This window comes from Acomys minous (assembly GCF_964271855.1).
Source record: "Acomys minous genome assembly, chromosome: 2".
NCBI lineage: Eukaryota > Metazoa > Chordata > Mammalia > Rodentia > Muridae > Acomys > Acomys minous.
The window spans coordinates 78,737,850-78,761,522 of NC_140484.1; the positions used below are offsets into that span (position 1 = coordinate 78,737,850).

Genomic DNA, 23,673 nt, shown 5'->3' on the forward strand with positions numbered 1-23,673 from the left:
TATGATATTAGAGGCATTCAACAAAGTTTGTTAACAAATGTGTCCTCAGAAATCAGAATGAAAGGACTTTGTGTTGCTTTTCCTCAAAGTTATTTTTGTTTGTTTATAAGACCCCCCTGAAAGGAAGAAACTTAGTAAACTCCTTACCTGGTATGATGTTTACCACAATATCCATAATTATACTCATAAATCCTAAACAGTGGTTGAATACAAAGATCTTGATGTAGGCATTGGTGCTAGTGTTGTACCAGAAGCTTAGCAGGTAGATGAAGGGGATGACAGACCAGCCAAACAACATGAGGATGAACATTGTGTCCAGGAAGTGGTATTCCTTCAGCAATATATCTATATCACTGACTAGGAACACCAGCTGACGTGGGCATGAAAACACAAAGCAAATGATGGGTATTAGTTTCGTCTCTCTCTCTCTCTCTCTCTCTCTCTCTCTCTCTCTCTCTCTCTCTCTCTCTTTCCAGGTTTGTCTGTTTAGCTTTGGCTATCCTGGACTCACTTTGTACACCAGGCTGGCCTCGAACTCACAGTGGTTGCCTGCCTCTGTCTCCCTCAGTGCTGGGATTAAAGCCTTGTACCACCATGCCTGGCATATTAGCTACTTTCTGTGTTGTTGTGTTTCATATCACTGACAGCTTACAGGAACTTTAGGGAGAAGCTTCTTGTTTCTTGTTTGACAAGGAGGTAAAGAGCTGATAGAAGTAAGGGCTGAGGTGATAATGTTAAATAAAAACTTGCCCCAAATGTTCCATTTCTGCTAAGTGGACCACATCCCCTAAAGATCCCATAGCCCCCAAATAGGTATACCAACAAGTGAAGAAAGTCTCAAACTGAGTCTTTGGGTTAGATTCTGACCACAGAGACTAACATGAAAGCCTAAAAATTGAGTGAAGGAAGAAAAGTTCCTTTGGTGAACTGACCCTTCCACCAACTAAATAACTTTGTTGACGAGCGACTTTCTCACCATGAAGTGTGGCCACCATACTTACCTTTCTACTTTCACCTTGATGTAGAATGCTTTCATTTCATTCTCCTTCTATGGAATCAAATTATATCCCTTATTTTACTCCCAACTCCATGTAGACCCTACTCTCAATATCTTTGTGTTTTTACAACTCAGTCCACTTTATAGAAAAACTTTCTTTATTTCCTTTCCCTCTTTATTGGCTTCCTTTTGTTAAGATGTAACACTAAAGCATCAGTACTCTGTGTTGTAATACTAAGGGATCTACCATTCACCATTATTAAAATAATTTCATAGTTATGTTGGCTAACTTAATTATGTTAGTTTAAAATTTATTATCATTATCAGGTTCTATAAATCAGTGTTAAGCTTGCTTCAAAAATAAATTTAGAATTATTTTCATCAGTGTCTTGGAGATGTTGGTTTATAATTGATAGCATTTGTTCCCTGAGCATTAGACAGATTTTTAAAATAAATCAATTCATCTTGGAGTTTTCCTTTTAAAAAAGTTGTAATTACAGATTCTATATGTTTTACCTGATATTTGGTTTCTTCATTCCTTATAGTCAGGGTTTTTGTTTTTTGTTTTTTGGGGTTTTTTTTTTGATCCTCAAATCTCAGAGTTAATAAAACTATATTTTCTACTTCAGGGTTTGGGGTTTTGCTAGTTTTTAAAACATCTTAATTTCTATAAATATGGTAAGTTATTTAAATAGATTTTCCATTACTTCCTAGCCAACAAAAGTATGAAAGAAATAATCTGAGATTTCAATTCTTAAAAATGACTTATGAAATAGACAAAATGAAGAACTGGTAGGAAGATAGGGAATCTGAGGGGAAGTTCCTCGAGGTGCTTTCTGGGGAAGGAAGGAAAGGGCAGCCCTTGCCGAGGCTAAGGACCACAGTGCTGGTAACACAGCTTCTGATTGGATGAAGGAGAGTAACCCTACATATCATCAGCTACCAGAGGAGAGGACAAGGAGAACCACGGTGACTCTGTAGTCATTTCATTCCACTGTGTGGCTCAGTAAAGAGTTAGAAGGAATGCCAACCGATCAAATGACCAACATCTGGAAGAATGATGTAAAAGTAGAAACATATAACTACCTCAAAGTGATCTAGATATTTTTCATAGAAAACATAAAACATATGTATTTGACACAGTTATTTAGATAATGAACATGGTTAGATAGAAAAGTGGGGAGACAAGGTGGTCACCCTAGAGCATAACTTGTTAGATATTTCATAAATTACTAGAAGAGAGGAGCTGGAATGAGCCCAACACAAACGACTGATAAAGGGGTGAGGGGTGTGCTGACCGCACCTATCTGACACTATAGTGCACACTATGTTCACTTCCTAGAATAACAAGCTCTGCCTTGAGCAGGCACGGCTATGGTGTGTAAATTTACACAGTTAAGAACAGAGACAGAAGCATCTGCTGACAGATGAATTCCACAAAATAATTTACATTTCAAAAAAACAGCCAAAAATTTAATATCCAAATAACACACATGTGAGAAAACAAGGTTCATAAAATGGATAAGCCGCCAAGAGAAACCATGCAAAGAAATGCTCAATGGCAGAGGAAACACCATAGTGTGAGGTTTGTGGATGACCTAGAAAAAAGAAACACTGAGCATGTGCATGGAGTTAAGCGATGTGAGAAGAGGAGTTCAAGTGAATGCTGACTTATCATCATCCAGTGATACTCTCTTACAAAAAATAAATATGAGAAATTAAAATGTTTGATCACAGTAGAGCAAAACACTGACAGGTCTTGACTGTTAAACTGAGGTTTTAAGGTCTTGGAACTATCAGAGAGAAGGAGCAGCAACAGCTCACATGACAATAGTTAATCACATATGCATATTCATCTGTAGGGCAGACATGAAAATAAAGTTTAGCATATACTGAGTAGGGAACAGAATAAAAATTAGAGGAACATAAAACACAACAGTATGATAATACAAATCCAACTATATAGATATTTATGCTAAATGTAAGGCTGAGGTTGTCAGCCTGAAAAACAAATTAATACCAACATCATACTACTGTCAAATCATATTTTAAATATGAGGACTAAAGTTGACCAGTCATGCCTGTGCAGTCCCCAGCCCACAGGCGTGGCCCTGGCTCTACTTGCTTTGCACTTGGCTAGTCTGATCAGCCCACTTGTACCAAAGCTGTCCATGCCCATCTGACCTCTAGCCTTTGCTCAGGTTGCACATCCCATACTCAGTCTGTAGAGTTCCCTGAACCCTTGCCTACCCATATCCTATCTAATATCCCTACCTGGCCCGGCTTGCACATCTTGTCCAGATGATTTGTCTGATCAGTCCGGTCATTCTCAATCCTCAGGTTTGGCTATGGTCATGAGTCCCCTGCAGCAGTCTAGTCTTGTGAGTCCCCATGACCCCAGACTACTTGCACTATGTCCCACATCTGTGCCTAACCCAGCCAGCCAGTGGTTCCCTCAAACCTCACCTACTTCTGCTATCCCCAACCCTCAGGCCTTCCCTTGGCCACTCAGCCCAAATGTCAGACTATCTTAAGGCAGCTTAGAATCTTGCAACCAATCAAAGAAGTTCACAATCTCAAGTCTCACTGCAAAAAACAAACAAACAAAAACAAAAAACCACAAATAATCTGAAAGGCCAAACCAGTCCATCTCTCCCCAAATCCACCAATCCAATAGAAATGGTCTGCAGTGAGAATTACCTAGGTGAATCCCAGGACACAGAACTTAAAGGGCAACCGTAAACTTCAAAGACTTAAGGAGTCTAAAGAAGACAGGACTAAACATCCCAACGACATTAAAGAGAATAGAAATAAATGCCTGATTGATTCCTAAGAAAACACAGTATATGACTGAATGAAATGATGAGTACAATTCCAGGTTTAAAACCAAATTCAGTAAAGAGATACAAATATTGGGGAGAAGCTGAAATGAAATTAGAATTGAAAAACTCAATACCCCAACTAGAAAACTCAGGGGTAAGCCTTACAAGTAGAATAGACCAAGTAGGAAAAAATATCAGGACTATAAAAGAAAGATTAGAAATAGACCATATATGCTAAGAATATATAAAAATTAAGTGGACACCCAAAAGGAATACACAGATACAGATGCATACGGAGATGAATCCCAGGTCAATTGCATAGACCAGATTTTCAACAAGTTCATAGAAAAAAATTGGGAATTATATACCCATACACATATATCTTTATACACTACTCTATACACCCACAGAAATACAAAACATACATAATATCAAATAGAAAAGATGCAAAATACCCATGGCACATTAGAGTTCATTCACTACACAGAGAAACTAATGGGTTTTCTTTAACTTTGATTACGGAAGCTCTTTTACCCTTTTAAGGGACCATAAGGGAACCAGATGGGGGAAAGCAAGAGAAAGTAACAAATGTAAACAGACCAAAATGTTTCTCCTAGTCGTGTTTATTGAAGACTATGTACTCAACTTCCATTTAGTCATCTATTGTATTACCTGTGGTCTTCAAAGCAAACGGTTTACAAATATAAGTGTGTGGGCACGCGCGCGTGCGCACACGCTCACACACACACACACACACACACACACACACACACACACACACACAATGGTCCATGACATAATTTAAAATTTTCTAGAGAAAAGGTTCAAATCTCAGTACAAGTACTTCTTGCATAACTCAGAATTATAACACATGAGGATATGGGGACTTGGTGAGAAGCAGAAAATATCTGTAGTGTTTGTTAGTATGTCACTAGTCTGTTGTGACATGTCTTTCCAAAAGAAAGCAGCTTTGAAGGAAGTACAGATTGCTGGTTAAGTATGTCAGAAGTTAGCTGTTTTTGCAGAGAAAGTTTTAGTTAAAAGAAATATAAGAAAAAGATGTTTTGTTTTTGTTTTTTACTTCTGCAAAATGTTCCACAACAGAGTCTCTAACTTGATTAGCCGGAGAAATGATTAATTTTTGAAAAATCTTCTCTGGAGAGATTTTTATTTTAGCAAATGTCAGACAAGAAGAAACTCTCTATGGTGTATGAGAGCAGCCCTCAAGGTGCTACATGGAACACTCACCAGTAGAAGGACACAGGCAATGAAGTAGATGATGAGATCCCACAGCAGTGCAGAGAGCCAAAAATTAAAGACGTAGATCCCACTGACAAACTGGATGTGCTTTGATTTACTAACTCTCTCCGTCACTGTCATAAGGCAAAAGCCACTGGTGAAAATGCTCATCCCGAAGAGCAAGTTAAAGACTATCTGGATCCCTGATATACTCCTACAAAAGGATAAATGAAGGACAGACAGCGGCATAATAACAACACTGATCACTAACAATAGCGTTTTATTACAAGTATGGTGAGACAGGAAGAAAAGGTCAGTTTAGAGTATCCCAGTTTAACAAAAGCACACATACCTTTCATCATACTTGCTCTCTCTGAAACGCAGAGGCTGGGGCTTGTTGGTGACAGTAATGGTGGCATCACGACCAGAGAGAGACATAAAAATAATGTTGTCTAATACAGATAAGGACAATGATGGAGAGTGGTATGCCTCATTGTTGAACCAAAGGGTGAATGTCTTTCTGTCCCTGGTCACGTCAAGGGACAGGGCAATGATGCATGAGTAGATGCAGTCTTTACTCTTCAGTAAGTAGTTCTGCACGTCACCTGGAGTGAGGAGACAAGAGTGGCCATGGAGTCAACTGCAATGAAGGCCGCTGAATACAGGCTCTAGAGGGAGATAACACAAAAGTTTTACTTGTCTGATATATTTTCACTCTCAGGTGCTTCGAAGAAGTCTCAATCCATTTTGGTCACTCACTTCAAGAATGTCATTACTTAGCACGACAATTCCTATGTCTTTTAGCTCAATTCCACCAAAAACATATAGGCTAGTGATATTAATACTCTCAATTTTCTTACTCACTCTCAAAACCTTCCATTTCTACACACAAAAAATGTAACAACTCCTACTTCTAGACTTTACAAGTTATCTCAAAGAAAATCAGAGATTGTTATGGCTAAATATAAATATAAAATAAGTCTATATGAAGGAACAGAGAGTTATTTGGAGTTGTGAAAATTTAAGAGGGTAAAAATTGGAGAGTTAAGTTCAGCCATCTGTACACTCTTCTTGTCCTGTCTTTGTAGAAAGATAAAACAGAGCAGATCAGGATGCTATAAAGTACATCAAATAATTAAACATAAAGCTATAAACTTCTAAGAACACTCAGAAACCCCATGAATTCAAGAAAACACAAACTAAGAATTACAAATCTACCCAAACAGACTCAAAATAAAAATTCAAGATATAAAAGAGAAGTTACTATATATAAGGTTTATATTTACACCAGACTTGTAAAACTATGACCAGTAGCTACTGGAAATGGCCCCAAAACTAAAACTAATTTTTAGGTAGAAAAAAAGAGAAGGAAAAGGAAGAAGAGTACAAGAAGGAGGGGAACCATTAGCCAAATTATCCAAAAAGAAAGAAAGAAAGAAAAAGAAGAAATAATAAACTTAGAAATGAAAAAGAGACATTTTAATGGATACAAATAAATTCAGAGCCGGGCATGGTGGCGCACGCCTTTAATCCCAGCACTTGGGAGGCAGAGGCAGGCGATTGCTGTGAGTTCGAGGCCAGCCTGGTCTACAAAGTGAGTCCAGGACGGCCAGGGCTACACAGAGAAACCCTGTTTCGAAAAACCAAAAAATAAATAAATAAATAAAATAAAATAAAATAAATTCAGAAAATCAGATGGACTTAGCTTAAAAATTCATGTTTCTCTCATTGGAAAATTAAAAAAATTCAAGACACATGAAACTTGCCAAAGTTAAATAAAGATGAAGTAAACAATTTAAACATATTTATAACAAGCAGTGAGAAAGTAGTAAACTAAAACTCTTTTAAGTAAAAAAAAAAAATCAGGACCAGATCAGTTCACTGCAGAATTCTACCACACCTCCACAGAGCTACAACCAATACTACTCAAATTATTCCATTAAATAGAAAAGGAAATAAGGCTTGCAAACTGCTTTTATGAATCCATTGTTACTTTGACACAAAAACCAAATAAAGACACAACAAAAAGTAATAAAATTACAGGCCAAGCTCTCTGATGAACATAGTTGCAAAGATTATAAACAAAATGCTGCCAATCTGGATTCAAGATTGCATCAGAAAGCTCATTCATCACGATCAAGTTAGCTTGCTCCATATGTACATAATCAAATTCACCACAGATAGACACAACTACAGAAATCATGATTGTATCACTGGATTAAAAAAAAAGGCCTCTTAGAAAATCCAACATCATTTTATAAGTCATGGAAATGGATGAAGGGAGCATACCGGAACATAATGAGGGATATATACAACAACCTATAGGCAATATAGTGCTAGATAGAGAAAAGCTCAAAGCATTCCCACTAAGGTCAGGTGCAAGACAAAGCTGCCTACTTTCTCCATTCATAGTCAATACAATGCTTGAAGTTTTAATAGAACAACAAGAGAAACAAATAAAATAAATAAAAAGAGGAAAATTCACTGTATCCCTTTTTGAGGATGGAATGATTCTATATATTTGAGGCCCTAAAGAGTCAACTAAATATTTATGAGCTAATAAGCACTTCAAAGTAGTATAATACAAAATTAACAAACAGCAAAAATGATTGGTCTTTTTATATGTCAATGATGAAAAAACCTGAAAAGATATCATGAAGTCTCGTTCATAATAGTCACATAAATAAATACATAAAAATAAACCTAACTAAAAGAAATGAAGGGTAGCCACAATTAAAACTTTAAGATATTGAAGAAACAAATTAAAGAAGATACTAAAAAAATGGGAAGACCTCCCATATTCATGGATCAGAAGAATTAATATGTGAAAATGGACATCTTATCAAAAGCAATCTACAATCCCAATGTAATTCCAATAAAAATTCAAGGGTCATCTTCACAGTTATGGAAAAAAATAGTCTTAAATTTTCTATGGAAGTACAAAAGACCAAGGATAACCAAAGCAATCCTGAACAAAAAGATTATTGTAAAAAATAAAAATAAAAAAGAATATTGTGGTAGATATTACTACACCTTATTTCAAGTTATATTACAAAACCAGAGTAGTAAGAACAGCATGGTACTGACACAAAAATCAGATACATACATCAGCTGAATGGAATAGGAGAGTCAGATAACAGTTTCCACAACTATGGCCATATGAATTTTGACAAAGAAGCTGAAAGTATATAGTAAAGAAAAAGCAGCATCTTAAAAAATGGTATTGGAATCCTGGGTGTCAACATGCTGGAGAGTAAGATCATAGGATTATCTTTCGCCTTGCACGAAACTCAACTCTAAATGGACTAAGGACTTCATATGACACAACCCTTCCAAACTGCTAGAGAATAAAGTAACAGATGCTTTAAACATACAGGCCCAGGTAGAGATGTTCTACACAGAACTCCAGGAGCACAGAAAATAAAACTACTAATCAAAAAGTAGGATTGCTTGAAACTAAAGGGCTTAGAAAATGAAAAAGATCACCCAGAGTGGAAGAAGAGCTTCTCTCTCTCTCTCTCTCTCTCTCTCTCTCTCTCTCTCTCTCTCTCTCTCTCTCTCTCTCTCTCTCCCTCTCCCTCTCTCCCTCTCTCCCTCCCTCTCTCTCTCTCTCTCTCTCTCTCTCTCTCACTCTGTATTTCTGTATCTGTGTCTGTCTGTCTGTCTGTCTCTCTTTCTCTTGCACACACACTAATTAGACATGAACATGAAAAAGAGATTTGCAAGGAAAAAGTAGTAGACTGGGGCAGTGTGGAGGTACAGAGGATGGGATTGGAATAGTCAATATGCATTATTATTACATGTATAAGTTTGTCAAAGAACAAACTTAAATAAAAGTTAAATTTAAAATGATGGTTTAAAACAGCAGCAAACAGTGATCAAACTTCTTATGCTCAAGTCTCAATGGAAAAAACAATGACCATGGGAAACTAAGATAATTTATCTCCTCCAAATTATCAATACCAGAATAATGGCTCCAAATGTGAAAGATTTAGGTTAATTAACTAAATTAACCCCAGACAAAGAGTTAAATATGATTCTACTTATATTCTAAGAAATAAACAAATATGAATAAAGAGCTAAAATAAGGATGCCAACAGAAGATATAAAATAGAATTGGGAATGCTGATGAAAAACCAAAATGAAATTCTGGAAATAAAACACTTAATACAATACAAAGCTAACAAAACATCTTAACAAAAGAGCAGAACCCAGTAAGGACAGAATATGAGGATATGAGGAAAGGGTAGAAGAATGGATAGATGCAGTCAAAGAGGTTTTAATGTAGGAACAGAACATGTGTGGTCACTGTGACACCATGGAAAGATCAAATCTACAAATTTTGGGCTGAGAAAAAGGAGAAGAATTCATACCAAAAGGAATAAAAAACATTTTTATGCTACTAAATCAAGAGAAATAGAAATACCTTTAGGTACAAGACTCATAAAACATCAAATGGACAAGACTGGGGAAAACCTGCCTATGTCATATTTAAAACACTAAATACTAAAAACTGCATGATAGAAATGCCAAGTTATAAAGTCAGGTCACTAGAGTGATGGCTGCTGCTCCTCGGAACTTTTAAAAGCCAGAAAGACTTGGAATAATGTATTTCAAGTTCTGAAAGATCATAAATATCAAAAGAAAACCATCCCATGATAAAAGTAGGCTAAATGAGTTTGTAACCACTAACTTGACCCTACATAGGATACTGGAAAAAACTCTTTGAACTGAAGAGAGTGATAAACATGCCCAAGGAGCTTAAATGGGGGAGAGAACAAGGAAATTAGAACCACAGTTAAGAAAGTGAGAATAGGAAAAGACAGAACATTCCATCCAAAGGAAGAACACTACTAACCTATTTTTTTTAGCAAAGCCAGCATTACCCCGATAACAAAACTAGATAAAGGTTCAATAGTAACAAAAGAAGATTATAGACCAATCTCCCTACATAGTTGCAAAAAAAATCACACTAAAATACTTGCAAAAACAAATACAGGAACACATTAAAAAATTAACCAATAATAGAGTTGTATTTATTCCAGAAATGTGGAGATGCTGCAACAGAGATAAATAAATGTAATAGCTCATATAAGTCTATTCTAGGACCAAAAAAAGAAAAAACTCACATGATCAACTTAATAGATGCAGAAAAGGTTCCAACACCCCTCATGACAAAAGACCTGTGGAAATTAGGAATTGATGGTGCATCTCTAGACATAATGAATGCTACATACAACAGTGTCTTAATTAAGGTACCTATTGTGATAAAACATCATGGTCAAAAGCAAATTGGGGAGGAAAGGGTTTATTTCAGCTTATAATTCTCAGGGCACACTGCATTACTGAGAGAAATCAGGGCAGGAACCTAGAGGCGGGAACTGAAGCAGAGACCATGCAGGGACACTACTTAATGGTTTGCTTCTCATGGTTTTCTTGGCATTCTTTCTCATACAACTCATGACCACCTTCCCAGAGCTGTGCCATTGCATCAATCATTAATCAAGAAAATCTCCCCAGACTTGGCCACAGGGTAATCATATGGAGGCACTTTCTCAGTTGGTATTTCCTCTTCCAGGTTTCTCTAGCTTGTGCCAAGTTGAGAAAAAAACTAACCAGGACAAACAGACATATTGACAACATTGTGTGGGTAAAGCTCAAAGTATTTTTGTTAAAATGAGGAATGAGATCAGGGTGTTAATGTTCTTCATTCTTGTTAAATATAGCCCCGGAAGTCTTAACTAGAACAATAAGACAAACAAATAAAAGAAATACAGACAGGAAAAGAGTAAGTCAAAATATCCTTATTTGCAGGTCATCTGGTTTTATAAAAGACAATAATAACCTTGACAGAAAACTATTAGAGCTGAAAAGTACTTAGCAAAGTGGGAAAATACAAAGTTAACATTGAACCAAAAGAACCAAAAATGGTAGCCTTCCTAAATGCCATTTGCAAACACACCAAGAAAGAGACCTGCGAGATATTCCCTTCACAACTGCCTGCAGAATACCATGTCATTAAGTTAGCCAAGGAAAAGAAAGACCTTTACAAGGAAAACTAAAACACACACCAGAAAACTTGCAGAAAGCACTACTGGATAGAAACACCCTGCCTTGCTTATGCCCTGCTGCTGTGCTAAGCACCATGAGAAAATTAACAGGGGAGTTCAAAGCTGAACCAGCTGCTGATGTCACATCCACAACCAGGCAGAAGAGCTAGGAAGGCTGGTGCTAGGCTACCCCTCCTCCTTTTTACTCAGTGGAAGGTCCATGCCCAGAAAATGGTGCCATGTACTTTCAGTATGAGCCTTTGTGCCTCAGTTAATTTAACACAACTCCTCAGGTGCATACACAGAGGCTAAATAATATCTCCCAGGTGCGCCTGTGTTCTCATCTTCTAAGTGATTCTAAGATATTTTCAACTGAAAAACATTATTAACCATCATGATTTTCCTTGGTCATGGGTTGGAATGACCAATATTGTAAAAATGTCTGCCTTACCAAAGCAATCTGGTTCACTAAAGTCCTCAGCAAAATTCCAATGTCATTCTTCACAAAAGCATATTTTAAAAAATCATTTGGAAGCACAAAAGATCTCAAATAGCCAAAGCAATATTGAGCAAAATGAAAAAAAAATAATAATCTGGAGGTGTCACCATAGCTAATTACAAGGTGCATTATAAAGCTATGGGGAAAAAAAATAAAGGTGTGGTACCAACATAAAAACAAACATGGAGATCAATGCTATAGAAGTTCTAAATATAAAACCATTCAGCTACAGCCACCTGATTTTCACAAAAGAAAATCAAAGAAAAGAAAATAGAGAAAAGAAAGCCCATTCAACAAATGATGTTATATAAACAGAACATCTACATGTAGGAGAAGGAAACTAAATCCTTATTTTCATCCTGCATAAAAATTAACTCCTAAATGGATCAAAGATCTTAACATTAGACCACAATAAAATTCTGAAACTCCTGGGGGAAAGAATAGGAAAAAATACTTTGAGATGTGGGTATAAGTAATGATTTTCTGAGTAGAACTGCAGTTACTCAGAAAATAAAGCCAATGCTTGGCAGGTGGGATCTTATAGAAGTAGGAACAATCTAAACTGCCAAGGGGATGTTGACTGAGTGGAGAAACTATCTACAGAGCAGGATAACATCTTTGTCAACTATTCATCTGGCAGATAAATAATTTCTAAATTCCACAAAGAACTAAAAGCAAAACACCGAGAGAATGAACAACTCAGTATTGGCATATTCACTTATAAGCTCCAACAAAGCATGTGCGTGCACTTGCGTGCTGTTCATGGGTTTCTGCATATAGGACCATGCCTGAACAGGAATAAGTTTACTTCCATATCCCCCAGCTGGGAGTCTTTCTATTTCTATTTCTTGCCTAAATTTCTACCTAGAACTTAAAGTTTCATATAAATAGAAATTTAAAAATCCCTGCTATTTCTGTCATATTTCTAATCTGGGGAAAGATTTCTAGTCCTTTCTCATTATGGATCATGTTAACCTTTAACTCCAAGAATGAAGTCCTGCCTGATCGATTGTGGAGTATAATCCTATTAAATGGGCCATTAAGTTGTTTGCAAGTATTTTGCTAGGGATTTTGCACTCATAGGGGTTATCAGTCCACACTTTTATTTCTTTGTAACATGTATGCCTGGCCTAAATATTGAAGAAATTCTGGCCTCGTATGATTTGTTTGGAACTATTCTCTCATTTTCAGTTGTGTTTGTTTTGTTTTGTTTTGTTTTGATGAGGGATGGTACTCAGGAGTATTTTATTTTTACCAGAAGCTGATAAAGATATCTTGTCTTGGATTGCTTTCTAATGGGCAGATTTTTATTACGAGCTTAATCTTCTTATCAGCCATAGACCTAGTGAGCCTTCATAATTGTTATGGTTGAATCTGGTAGCATGTGGATTACTGATGTTTTGCATATTTCATTTAGAGTATCTTATTTTGTTTGCTATACAGGTTACTATAGACCCTCTCTGTAATCTTTATTTCTTTGAAATCAGAAGTAATGCTCTTTCTCATTGAGCTATTGAGCCCTTCTTTTTCTGTTTCAACATATCTAAAAAATGTCTCAAATTGGGACCTTTCTAAGAAGCAGGCTTTGGTTTTGTTAGCCTTTTCCTGTTGTTACTCTTTGCTCTATATCTATTTTTCTTTCTTCTCTTTGATAGAAGAGGCTTATTTTATTCATCTAGTTACTTAAAATGTAAGGTTAGAAAAATACTGTTTTTAAATGTAGGGTTAGGTATATCAATAGCTTTTCTCTATTAAAAATTTTTCTCTTATCATTTTTCACTACATCTGATAAATTTTGATGTATTATTATTTTTATTTGGATCTTTTATTTACTTTATGAATTATTTGACCCAACAGTCCCTTAAGAGTGTGTTATTTATACTATATGCATCAATTTTATGATTTTCTTGTTGTTACTGATATCCAGTTTTATTCTATCAAGATCTTAAAAGGTATTTCTTGGTGCTTCAATTGTTAAATTGTATTAAGACTTATTTTAAACCATATTATATATAATATATCTTGAATAGTAATCTTTGTACACTTGACAAAATATAAATTATATTGTACTTGACTAGACAGCTTTGTGTAGGTCTGTAGTCTCTTATCTACAATGTTGGTTAAATACTCCATTTATTGTTGAAATGCTGTCTGCTGATATGCTCATTATTGAAAGTAAAGTTTTAAAATCTTCCACTATTTATTTTCTCTTTTACCCTGACAATGTTTAATTTGCATATTCAGGAATTTTGGATCTTTAATGGGAAATAGCTGTTCTCTTAGCTTTTGTGGCCTGCATCTACACAGGGAAATACCCTCTAGAATTAGAAGGCACAAAGCTTAAAGTCTTCTTTGAATATCCCCTTTCCAGTTTCCTGATATTTCTACATATTTGATTTCCCTAAAAATCTCATCTTTGCTCCTCATTTTGGCAGATGACCCTCCTCACCTCAGAGTACCTCCATTGACAGTGATAATAATGGCCTTGAAGGTTGGTTCTTTTCTCTGACTGGATGGCTTTGTACAATTGATTTCAAAATAAAAGAAAGGAGGGGGAGAGAGAAAGGACGGAAGAGGACAAGAGAGGAGAGAAGGAGAGAGGAGGGGAACAAAGAGCTTCCTTTCCAATTAGTATAAGCAGCTCTTCATCCATTGTCACTCTTTCTCTGTTCGCAAGATACTTACCTTGCACTTCATGAAATTTTTGGTTTTTGGCCTTCAACATGAATTCAAGGTTTTCAATGAGATTATGAGTCAAATCAGGATCTCCAGAAATGGAGAAGGGCACAATGGTCTGGCCGTACTGCTCCAGGTCCATCTTCCTGGGAAGCTTTTCAGGTGCCGAAAAGCTTATGCCTTTCATCAGAAGATACATGAGACCCAGGAGTGCCAGCAACTGCAGCAGCAGGAGTTTCCAGTTGCGCCAAGAGAACATGACCCTTTTGATGAACATGGCTCTGAACTGCTGGGTGTAAAGAGCCCACTGCAAGAGGAGAGAAGGCAGAGTTACAGTGGTCACAGACCTTGATGGAAGGCATCAGTACAAATGTCTTCAGAAGGGTGATGACAGATGTGCAGGAGGAAGAACACAGCTGGTAGACCAGGTGCAGTGTGTCCTCTGAAGGCATTAAAGTGTGGCACCTAACTTCACTGTTGTGAAAGTCCCCAAAAGGGAATTGTCATTGGCAATGACTCTTTGCAGAACATCACACCCAGTCTTTTATGTTAAACACCATATTTCAGCATTACATTTCATATCAAGTTTCTATGGCCAGCTTTCAGTCTCTGTGTTCTACAGGGTTACAGGATGTCAGGGAACAAAAGAATTTAGTTTAAAGTTGCAATGTGCAATATATTTTCAATAACTTCTTTGGTAACATACAAGAGTATACAATTTTGTCAATTTTGTGAACTTAGGGGGACAATCTGTAGTTGCTTATGAGTTTGTTTTTCAGTTAAATAACAAAGCCACTTGTTTTAAATAGTTCCTTCTCTAGAAAAGGTATCTAAGAGTCAAAGAAGAACATATTAAGCATATTGCAATTTTAAAATATAACTATTGTATTCTCCTCAACACTTAAATATCCCATGATTCAAACTGGTAAAATATTCCTATTCAGCCAGTGCATTCTGAATAAAAGACACCATGCTGGTGCTATCTTCAACTGAAATTAGGTAAACAAACTGTGGAGGAAGACCCTTTCTCTCCCATAATGCTTATGACAGGAAGAAGGCAACATCTACTTTTAGGAGATTGGTCTTACCTATATTTCTAAAATGAGAAAAAAAAAGTGTTTCAATCCAGTGATCAGCTTTTCTAGACTGACCTACCAGCTCTGACCTCACCCTCAAAAACTGATGAAAATCAGAACAATAGAAATGCCCTACTGTTTATCTATGTTTGCACACAAGGAAGAAAGACAGAGCACGGAGAGTAGGTGACAAGGCAGGACATCTCACAAACACGGTGCATGCACACTTGGCTATGTCCAGCTCCCTGAAATAACCTCATCCATGTTAACTCAGCTTAACCAAAGACAACCATCCAGTAAATGACAGCTGGAAATTACAAAATTCTAGACACTCATATACAATACTTCAAAAGCTCCCGAGTCCCATGAGGAAATCATAAGAACTGCTATGAAGAAACGTGGACAAATATACCCATAATCTAAGAATCTCTGTTACACACACACACACACACACACACACACACACACACACACACACACACAAATTTTGTAAGGAAGATAAATCAGGAGAGCAACAACACAAATGTTAGTCAGTGAGGCAGCATAGGGATTCTACACAGGGATTCTGTAACTCACCCACACCCAGATTGAATTGCCCTTTGTTAGTGTGAATAGTGATTGTAATAATTTGTACCAGCACTCTTCTTCAGCTCCGAATAAACTAACAGCTCTGGGACCTAAGATTAAAACCTTATGATCAGATTCCAAGATGGCTGCGAACACTGTGGACCCTGTTTAGAGGCCGGATAAATCAAGTCGGAAAATTGTACTTATTTCTTAAATGGGAACACCAAGCTCCCTACCGCACTACAGCAGGAGAAACCATTGTGCGCAAGGAACAAACTACGGACGATCTTGTGCACTCCCAAACACGGGAAAAAGCACGGACACCCAGGGAAGCAGACCATCCGAGACAGTGGCGGGGCAGCGGCAGCGGCAGCGGCAGTGACAGCTGTGGCGGCTGTGGCGCCAGTGACACCAGTGGCACTAGCTGAGGTAGGCCAGCTGTGGGGAACAAAACACCCACAGAGGTGATTGACAGGGGTATCCGTAAGATCAGCCTTGGGAAGTGGCAAGCAACAGGGGCTGCAAGGGATTGTGAGCAGCACCAGTGAGTGACAGAGAGTGGCCCAGCACCTTGTCTCAGTGGCAGACTGCAACCAGCAAGGAGAAAGGGAAGGTCAGACTGCTGGATGGATCAGTGCGCCAAAGCAGAGTGGCCTGCCTACAGAGCAAAAGATTAATAAAATAGAAGTCACACAGCATCTGACATCCAAATCACAAATCCACTGTGTAGTGAATCCCTCAGAGGACATCAAGCAGCCAGAGCCCTATAAAACCACAGAATCTACGTGGCAGAGCTCAAACAAATACAGATACAGGAAGGCAGAGTCTGAGAAGGCAGTATAAAAAACAGCTCTCTATCAAAGGTACTCATCTCTGAGACCATCAGCTCAGAAAACCCAAGCCCTCTAAGCAGATGCCTAAAGGAAAGAATAAGAGGTCTAGTAACAAAAATCAAGACAGTATGGCTCCACCAGAAAGCCCAGAAACCAACAGATACCCTAGTATAGCAGAGTCACAGGAAAATGACCTCAAAACCATGCTCATACAGCTATTTGAGAACTATAAAGAGGAAATGAATAGATCCTTTCAGGAATTCCAGGGTAGCACAAACAAATGAATAGAAGCCATCCAGGAGAAACAAAAAAACCACAAGCAAACAGGTGAAGGAATTAACTAAAACAATTCAAGACATGAAAACAGAATTAGACAATATATTTTTAAAAATCACAAATCAAGAAAAATAGTAAAATGGAACAATTAAAAAAGGAAGCAGGAATCCACAGACAATTATAACTAACAGAATCCAACACATGGAAGAGAGAATCTCAGGTGCTGAAGATACAATAGAAGAAATTGATACATCTTTCAAAAAAAATCTTAGAACAGAAAAAATGGTGACACAAAGCATCCAAGAAATCAAGGACATCATGAAAAGGCATAATCTCAGGATTATAGGAGTAGATGAAAAGGAAGATGCAAAGTCCAAGGACCAGAAAACATCTTCAAGAAAATCATAGAAGAAAACTTTCCCAATCTACAGAAATAGATACCCTTGAACATACAAGAGGCCTACAGAACACCAAATACACTAGATCAGAAAGAAATTCCTCCCAGCACATAGTAATCAAAACACTAAATCTGCAGAATAAAGAAAAGATATTAAAGACTGCAAGAGAGAAAGGCAAAATAACATAATGGTAGATGCATCAGAATTATACCTGACTTTTCAACAGAGACTATGAAAGCCAGAAGAGCCTGGACTGAGGTTATGCAGACCCTAAGAGACCACAGATGCAAACCTAGGTTACTATATTCAGCAAAACTCTCAATCAACATAGATGGAGAAAACAAGATATTCCATAACATAACCAAATTTAAACAGTATCTAAACAACAACCCCACTCTATAGAAAATAGTAGAAGGAAAACGTCATCACAACGAGATCAGCCACACCCAAAAAATGCAGCATACAGATAATCGCACATCAGCAAAAACAAAACAGACACTGCCACATATAATCACCACTAACTCCACAATAAAAGGATCCCATAACCATTGGTCAATAATATCTCTCAATGTCAATGGCCTCAGCTCCCCAGTAAAAAGGCACAGGCTAACAAAATGGGTGCAAAAACAAGATTCTTCAATATGTTGCATTCAAGAAGCACATCTCATCAGCAAAAATAGACATTAACTGAGAATAAAGGGCTGGGATTTTTTTTCAAGCAAATGGTCTCAGGAAACAGGCAGGAGTAACCATTCCATATCTTACAAAATAGCCTTTCAATTAAAATTGATCAAGAAAGATTGAGAAGGACACTTTGTCCTAATCAAAGGAAAGATCCACCAAGAGGACATCACCATACTAGATATCTATGACCCAAATATTAGGGCACCTGCATTTGTAAAAGAAATACTTTTAAAGTTTAAATCACTCATTGATCCCAACACAATAATAGTGGGAGACCTCAACACCTCACTATCACCAATGTACAGATCCTCAAGAAGAAATTAAATAGAGAAATAAGCAAGCTAATAGAAGTCATAAATCAAATAGACCTAACAGACATTCACAGAACTTTTTACCCAAATAGAAAAGAATATACTTTCTTCTCAGTGCCACACGGAACCTTTTCCAAAATAGGTCATATAATTGGTCACAAAACAAGCCTCAATAGATACAAAAAAACTGAAATAATCCCCTGAGTCCTAGCAGACCACCATGGCCTAAAGCTGAGCATCAACAACAATAGAAATAACAAAAACCCTACAACCACATGGAAACTGAACAATCTTCTACTCAATGACAACTGGGTCAGGGATGAAATAAGGAAAGAAATCAAAGACTTCCTGGAGTTCAATGACAATGAAGACTCAACATATCCAAACCTTTGGGACACAATGAAAGCAGTGCTAAGAGGAAAACTCATAGCACTAGGTGCCTTCATAAAGAAACTGGAGACATCACATATAAGCAACTTAATGGAACATCTGGAAACTCTAGAAAAAAAAAAGAAGCAGACACACCCAAGAGGAGTAGACGGCTGGAAATAATCAAACTCAAGGGCTGAAATCAATAAGTTAGAAACAAAGAAAACAATTCAAAGAATCAATGAAAGCAAGAGCTGGTTCTTCGAGAAAATCAACAAGATAGACAAACCCTTAGCCAAACTCACTAAAAGGCAAAGGCAGAGTACACAAATTAACAAAATCAGAAATGAAAAGGAAGAAATAACAACAGGTACTGAGGAAATACAAAGAATCATTAGGTCTTACTTCAAAAGCCTATATGCCTCAAAATTTGAAAATCTAAAGGATATGGACAATTTCCTTGATAAATTCCACTTTCCAAAGTTGACTCAAGATCTGGCAAAACAAATTAAACAGTCCTATATCCCCTAAAGAAATCAAAGCAGTCAGCAAAAGCCTCCCAACCAAAAAGAGCCCTGGGCCAGATGGATTCAGCACAGAATTCTTCCAAACCTTCAAAGAAGAACTAATACCAATACTCCTCAAACTAGTCCACAAAATAGAAACAGAAGGAACACTACCAAACTCAATCTATGATGCCACAATCACCTTAATACCTAAGCCACACAAAGACCCAACAAAGAGAATTTTTAGACCAACCTTCCTTATGAACATAGAAGCACAAATACTCAATAAAATCTTGGCAAACTGAATACAAGATCACATCAAAAATCTCATCCATCATGACCAAGTAGGTTTCATACCAGGCATGCAGGGGTGGTTCAATATAAGGAAATCCATCAATGTAATTAATCATATAAACAAACTGAAGGAAAAGAATCACATGATCATCTCTTTAGATGCAGAAAAAGTGTTCAACAAAATTCAACATCCTTTCATGTTAAAAGTCCTAGAGAGATAGAGGATACAAGGCACATACCTAAACGTAATAAAGGCAATATACAGGAAGCCTATAGCCAACATCAAGCTAAATGACAAGAAACTTAAGTCAATCCCACTGAACTCAGGGGCACAACAAGGCTGCCCACTCTCTCCATTGCTCTTTAACATAGTACTTTAAGTCCTATCTAGATCAATAATACAGCTAAAGGAGATCAAGGAGATACATATAGGAAAGGAAGAAGTTAAAGTTTCACTATTTGCAGATGATATAATAATATACATCAGCGATCCCCAAAAGTCAACCAAAGAACTCCTACAACTGATAAACAGCTTCAGCAAAGTGGCAGGATACAAAATTAACACAAAAAAGTCAGTAGCCCTTTCGTACACAGATAACAAAAGGGCAGAGAAAGAAATTAGGGAAACCACTCCCTTCATAATAGCCTCAAACAATATAAAATATCTGGATGTAAATCTAACCAAGCAAGTGAAAGACCTTTATGAAAAAAACCTCAAGTTGCTACAGAAATAAATTGAAGAGGATATCAGAAAATGGAAAGATCTCCCATGCTCATGGATTGGGAGAACCAACCTAGTAAAAATGGCCATCCTACCAAAATTAATCTACAAACTTAATGCAATCCCTATCAAAATACCAATACAATATTTTACAGAACTGGAAAGATCAATCCTCAACTTCATATGGAAAAACAAAAAACCCAGGATAGCTAAATCAATCCTATACAATAAAAGATCTACCAGAGGAATCTCCATCCCTGATCTCAAGCTGTACTATAGAGCAACAGTAATAAAAAACAGCATGGTACTGGCATAGAAACAGGCCAGTTGACCAATGGAATCGAACTGAGGACTCAGATATACATCCACACACATATAGCCATTTGATTTTTGACAAAGAAGCTAAAACGATACAGTGGAAAAAGGAAAGCATCTTCAACAAATGGTGCTGGTCTAACTGGATGTCTACATGTAAAAAATGCAAATAGATCCATATTTATCACCCTGTACGAAACTAAAGTTCAAGTGGATTAAAGACCTCAACATAAAACCAAACACACTAAATTTGTTAGAAGAAAAAGTGGGTAAGACCCTAGAACTCATTGCCACAGGAGACAAATTCCTGAACAGAACACCTACCAGCTCAGGCTCTAAGATCAACAATTAATAAATGGGACCTTATGAGGCTGAGAAGCTTCTACAAGGCAGAAGACATTGTCAGCAGAACAAAGTGACAGCCCACAGATTGGGAAAAAATCTTTACCAACCCTACATCTGACAAAGGGCTGATGACTAAAATATATAAAGAACTCAAGAAATTAAACACCACCAAACTAAATAACATGATTTTTAAAAATGGGGTACAGAACTTAACAGAGAATTCTCAAAAGAGGAATATCAAATGGCTGAGAAACACTTACAGAAATGCTCAACATTCCTATTCATCAGAGAAATGCAAATCAAAATGACCTTGAGATTCCATCTTACACCTATCCATTTAGAGAAGATCAATAACTCAAATGACAACACATGCTGGTGAGGATGTGGCAAAAGGGGAACACTTCTCCACTGATGGTGGGAGTGCAAACTTGTTCAACCACTCTGGAAAGGAATATGGTGTTTTCTCAGAAAATTGGCAATAGCTCTACCCCCAAGACTCAGCTATACCAGTCCTGGGCATATACCCGAAAGATGCCCCACCATACAACAAAGACATTTGTGCAACTATGTTCATAGCAGCCTTATTTGCAATAGTCAGAACCTGGAAACAACCGAGATGTCACTCAATTGAAGAATGGATTTAAAAAAAAGCTGTGGTACATCTACACAATGGAATACTATTCAGCTATTAAGAACAAGGAAATCTTGAGTTTTGCTGGCAAATGTATGGAATTAGAAATTATCATCCTAAGCGAGATAACCCAGACCCAAAAAGGCATGCGTGGTATATACTCACTCATATGTGGATTTTAAACCAACATAGACAACTTAGGAGAGACTCCACCCAGCGGGGTATAGGGACAGTTACAGAGACTTAAAGCTGGACACTGGACAGAGTCCCTCGAGTATAGGGTGGCCCTCTCAGGCCACAGAGGAAAAGGTCATATGTAGTACAGGGTATACTAGATAAACTAAGGTCAGAGGTTAGAGGAGGGGAGCGCCCCTATCTAAGGACTAGGAGAGGGAGAGAAAGGGGATGAGAGAGGGGATGGCATGGGGGTAGATGAGGGAGGGGGTGGAATCGGGAGGGGAGGAAAGAGGGGGCTACAATTGAGATGTAAAGAACTCAAACTACAGAACAAGCAGGCAATTTATATTCCTAATCCCACTACACGGGAATAGTTCTGAAACTGGCAGAGATAGAAATGTAAAGGCATAGCGAGGCCTCATGTTGACCACAGATTCTCTCTAACTTAGTATTAGAGTCCACTAATAGTTAGGCATGAAGGAAGATTTGCAATGCCTTACGTCGACCCATACAATGCCCAGAAAACTAGCTTTAATTGTTCTGTGCATCCCGCATACCTCATACAATTATAATGTTAGAACTGTATAATGCTTGTGAGAAATTGTGTTTTCAGAACAAAATAACCAGCTGGATCAGAACTGACAGGAATGAGTCCTCCCAGCATGATGGACACTGACATCTTGCATTCTCCTTGTTCCAACCCCAGATGATTCTGTTGCTTTTATCCATCAGATTTGGACAGCTTCGTAGACAACATTGTAGAAAACTTCTGATCCAATTTGGACCATCATTCCAATCTTCTACTAAGCCTGGAATCTCTCAACGTTTAGAAACTGAACCACAAATGCAATCACTAGATTGCTTAACCATTCTCTCCAATTTTGGGGGGCCCATTACAAGGTTTTATTTGCCCCAGTTGAACCTGAAGAAACCTTAAGAGAATGATGCCCCATTCTCTCAAAGCAGGGGGCAGGTTGTATAGGTTGCTGTTTGCTCTCTTGATCTACAATGCTTATTCTCATCAGGAGGTGATCATAAGTCACTATTGGTCTTATATAGAGGAAAAATTAGGGGAAAGGCAGAAATGTCTCTCTTTGCCTTTATTTTGCATACATAGACAAGGAGATGGGAACTGAAAGGAAAGAAAGGGAGATTTAGGAACATAGAGGGAGAATAGAACAAAAGCTAGATGATTGAATCTACTCTTTAACTCAAGGCCTTAATTGTTACTTATAACAAAGGTTATATTTAAGTCATTGCCATAGAATTTAGTATACTGATACAAAACATGAGCATGTCAAATACTTGGCAGATTTTAACACAAGAATATATATCCTAAATCTAACAGATAGATATAATTCTATTGGTATATGTGGTAAATTAGTTGAATAAGGTCTTCAAAAGCCTCAGAGACACACAGAATATGGCATTTAAAGTTATTCTTACAATCCTAAATTTCTTCAACAACTAGACAAGTTAACTCCTGACAACACCCAGCCAATCTCAAAGAAGATGATGAGCATCAAAGAACCTCTTAATGGAGATGGCTTCAAAGGTGGCAAACCAACCATTGGGCAAAATGTCCTCGCTCCTGCCACAAATAGAGTCTGCCTAAAAATGGGCAACTTAGATGCAGGCAGGGTCCTCAATAGTTCCTGCCCTGTCAACAAGTCTGGAAGAGATATTAGGCCAGAAAGTTGAAGATGAGGCTCCAACACTATAAAGTGTATTGGGTGACAGATCAGGCAGTAAACTGTCTTAAGTCAATTTGTACATTTTGGAAGCTGCTAACTGACACTGCTGGTTCACTCAGGAATTTAAGTTTTATTCCTTCTCAAGTCTCTGAGGGGCATTGAAGACAAGATAGTACAGTTTTACAACCAAGCT

At 37.4% G+C, this 23,673-nt stretch overlaps 1 protein-coding gene across 6 annotated transcripts in view; it reads right to left on the bottom strand.

Annotated features, from left to right (window-relative positions):
* Positions 1-23,673, bottom strand: part of LOC311593062 (phospholipid-transporting ATPase ABCA3-like) — a 114,273-nt gene that overhangs the window by 26,919 nt on the left and 63,681 nt on the right. For all 6 annotated transcript variants that reach the window (XM_084774132.1, XM_084774131.1, XM_084774133.1 and 3 more), the window contains 4 exons: positions 14,293-14,590; positions 5,411-5,663; positions 5,068-5,272; positions 148-370 (listed from right to left, as the gene is read on the bottom strand). In XM_084774132.1, coding sequence (XP_084630258.1) covers positions 148-370; positions 5,068-5,272; positions 5,411-5,663; positions 14,293-14,590 — 979 coding nt within the window. The remainder of the gene's footprint in view (positions 1-147; positions 371-5,067; positions 5,273-5,410; positions 5,664-14,292; positions 14,591-23,673) is intronic.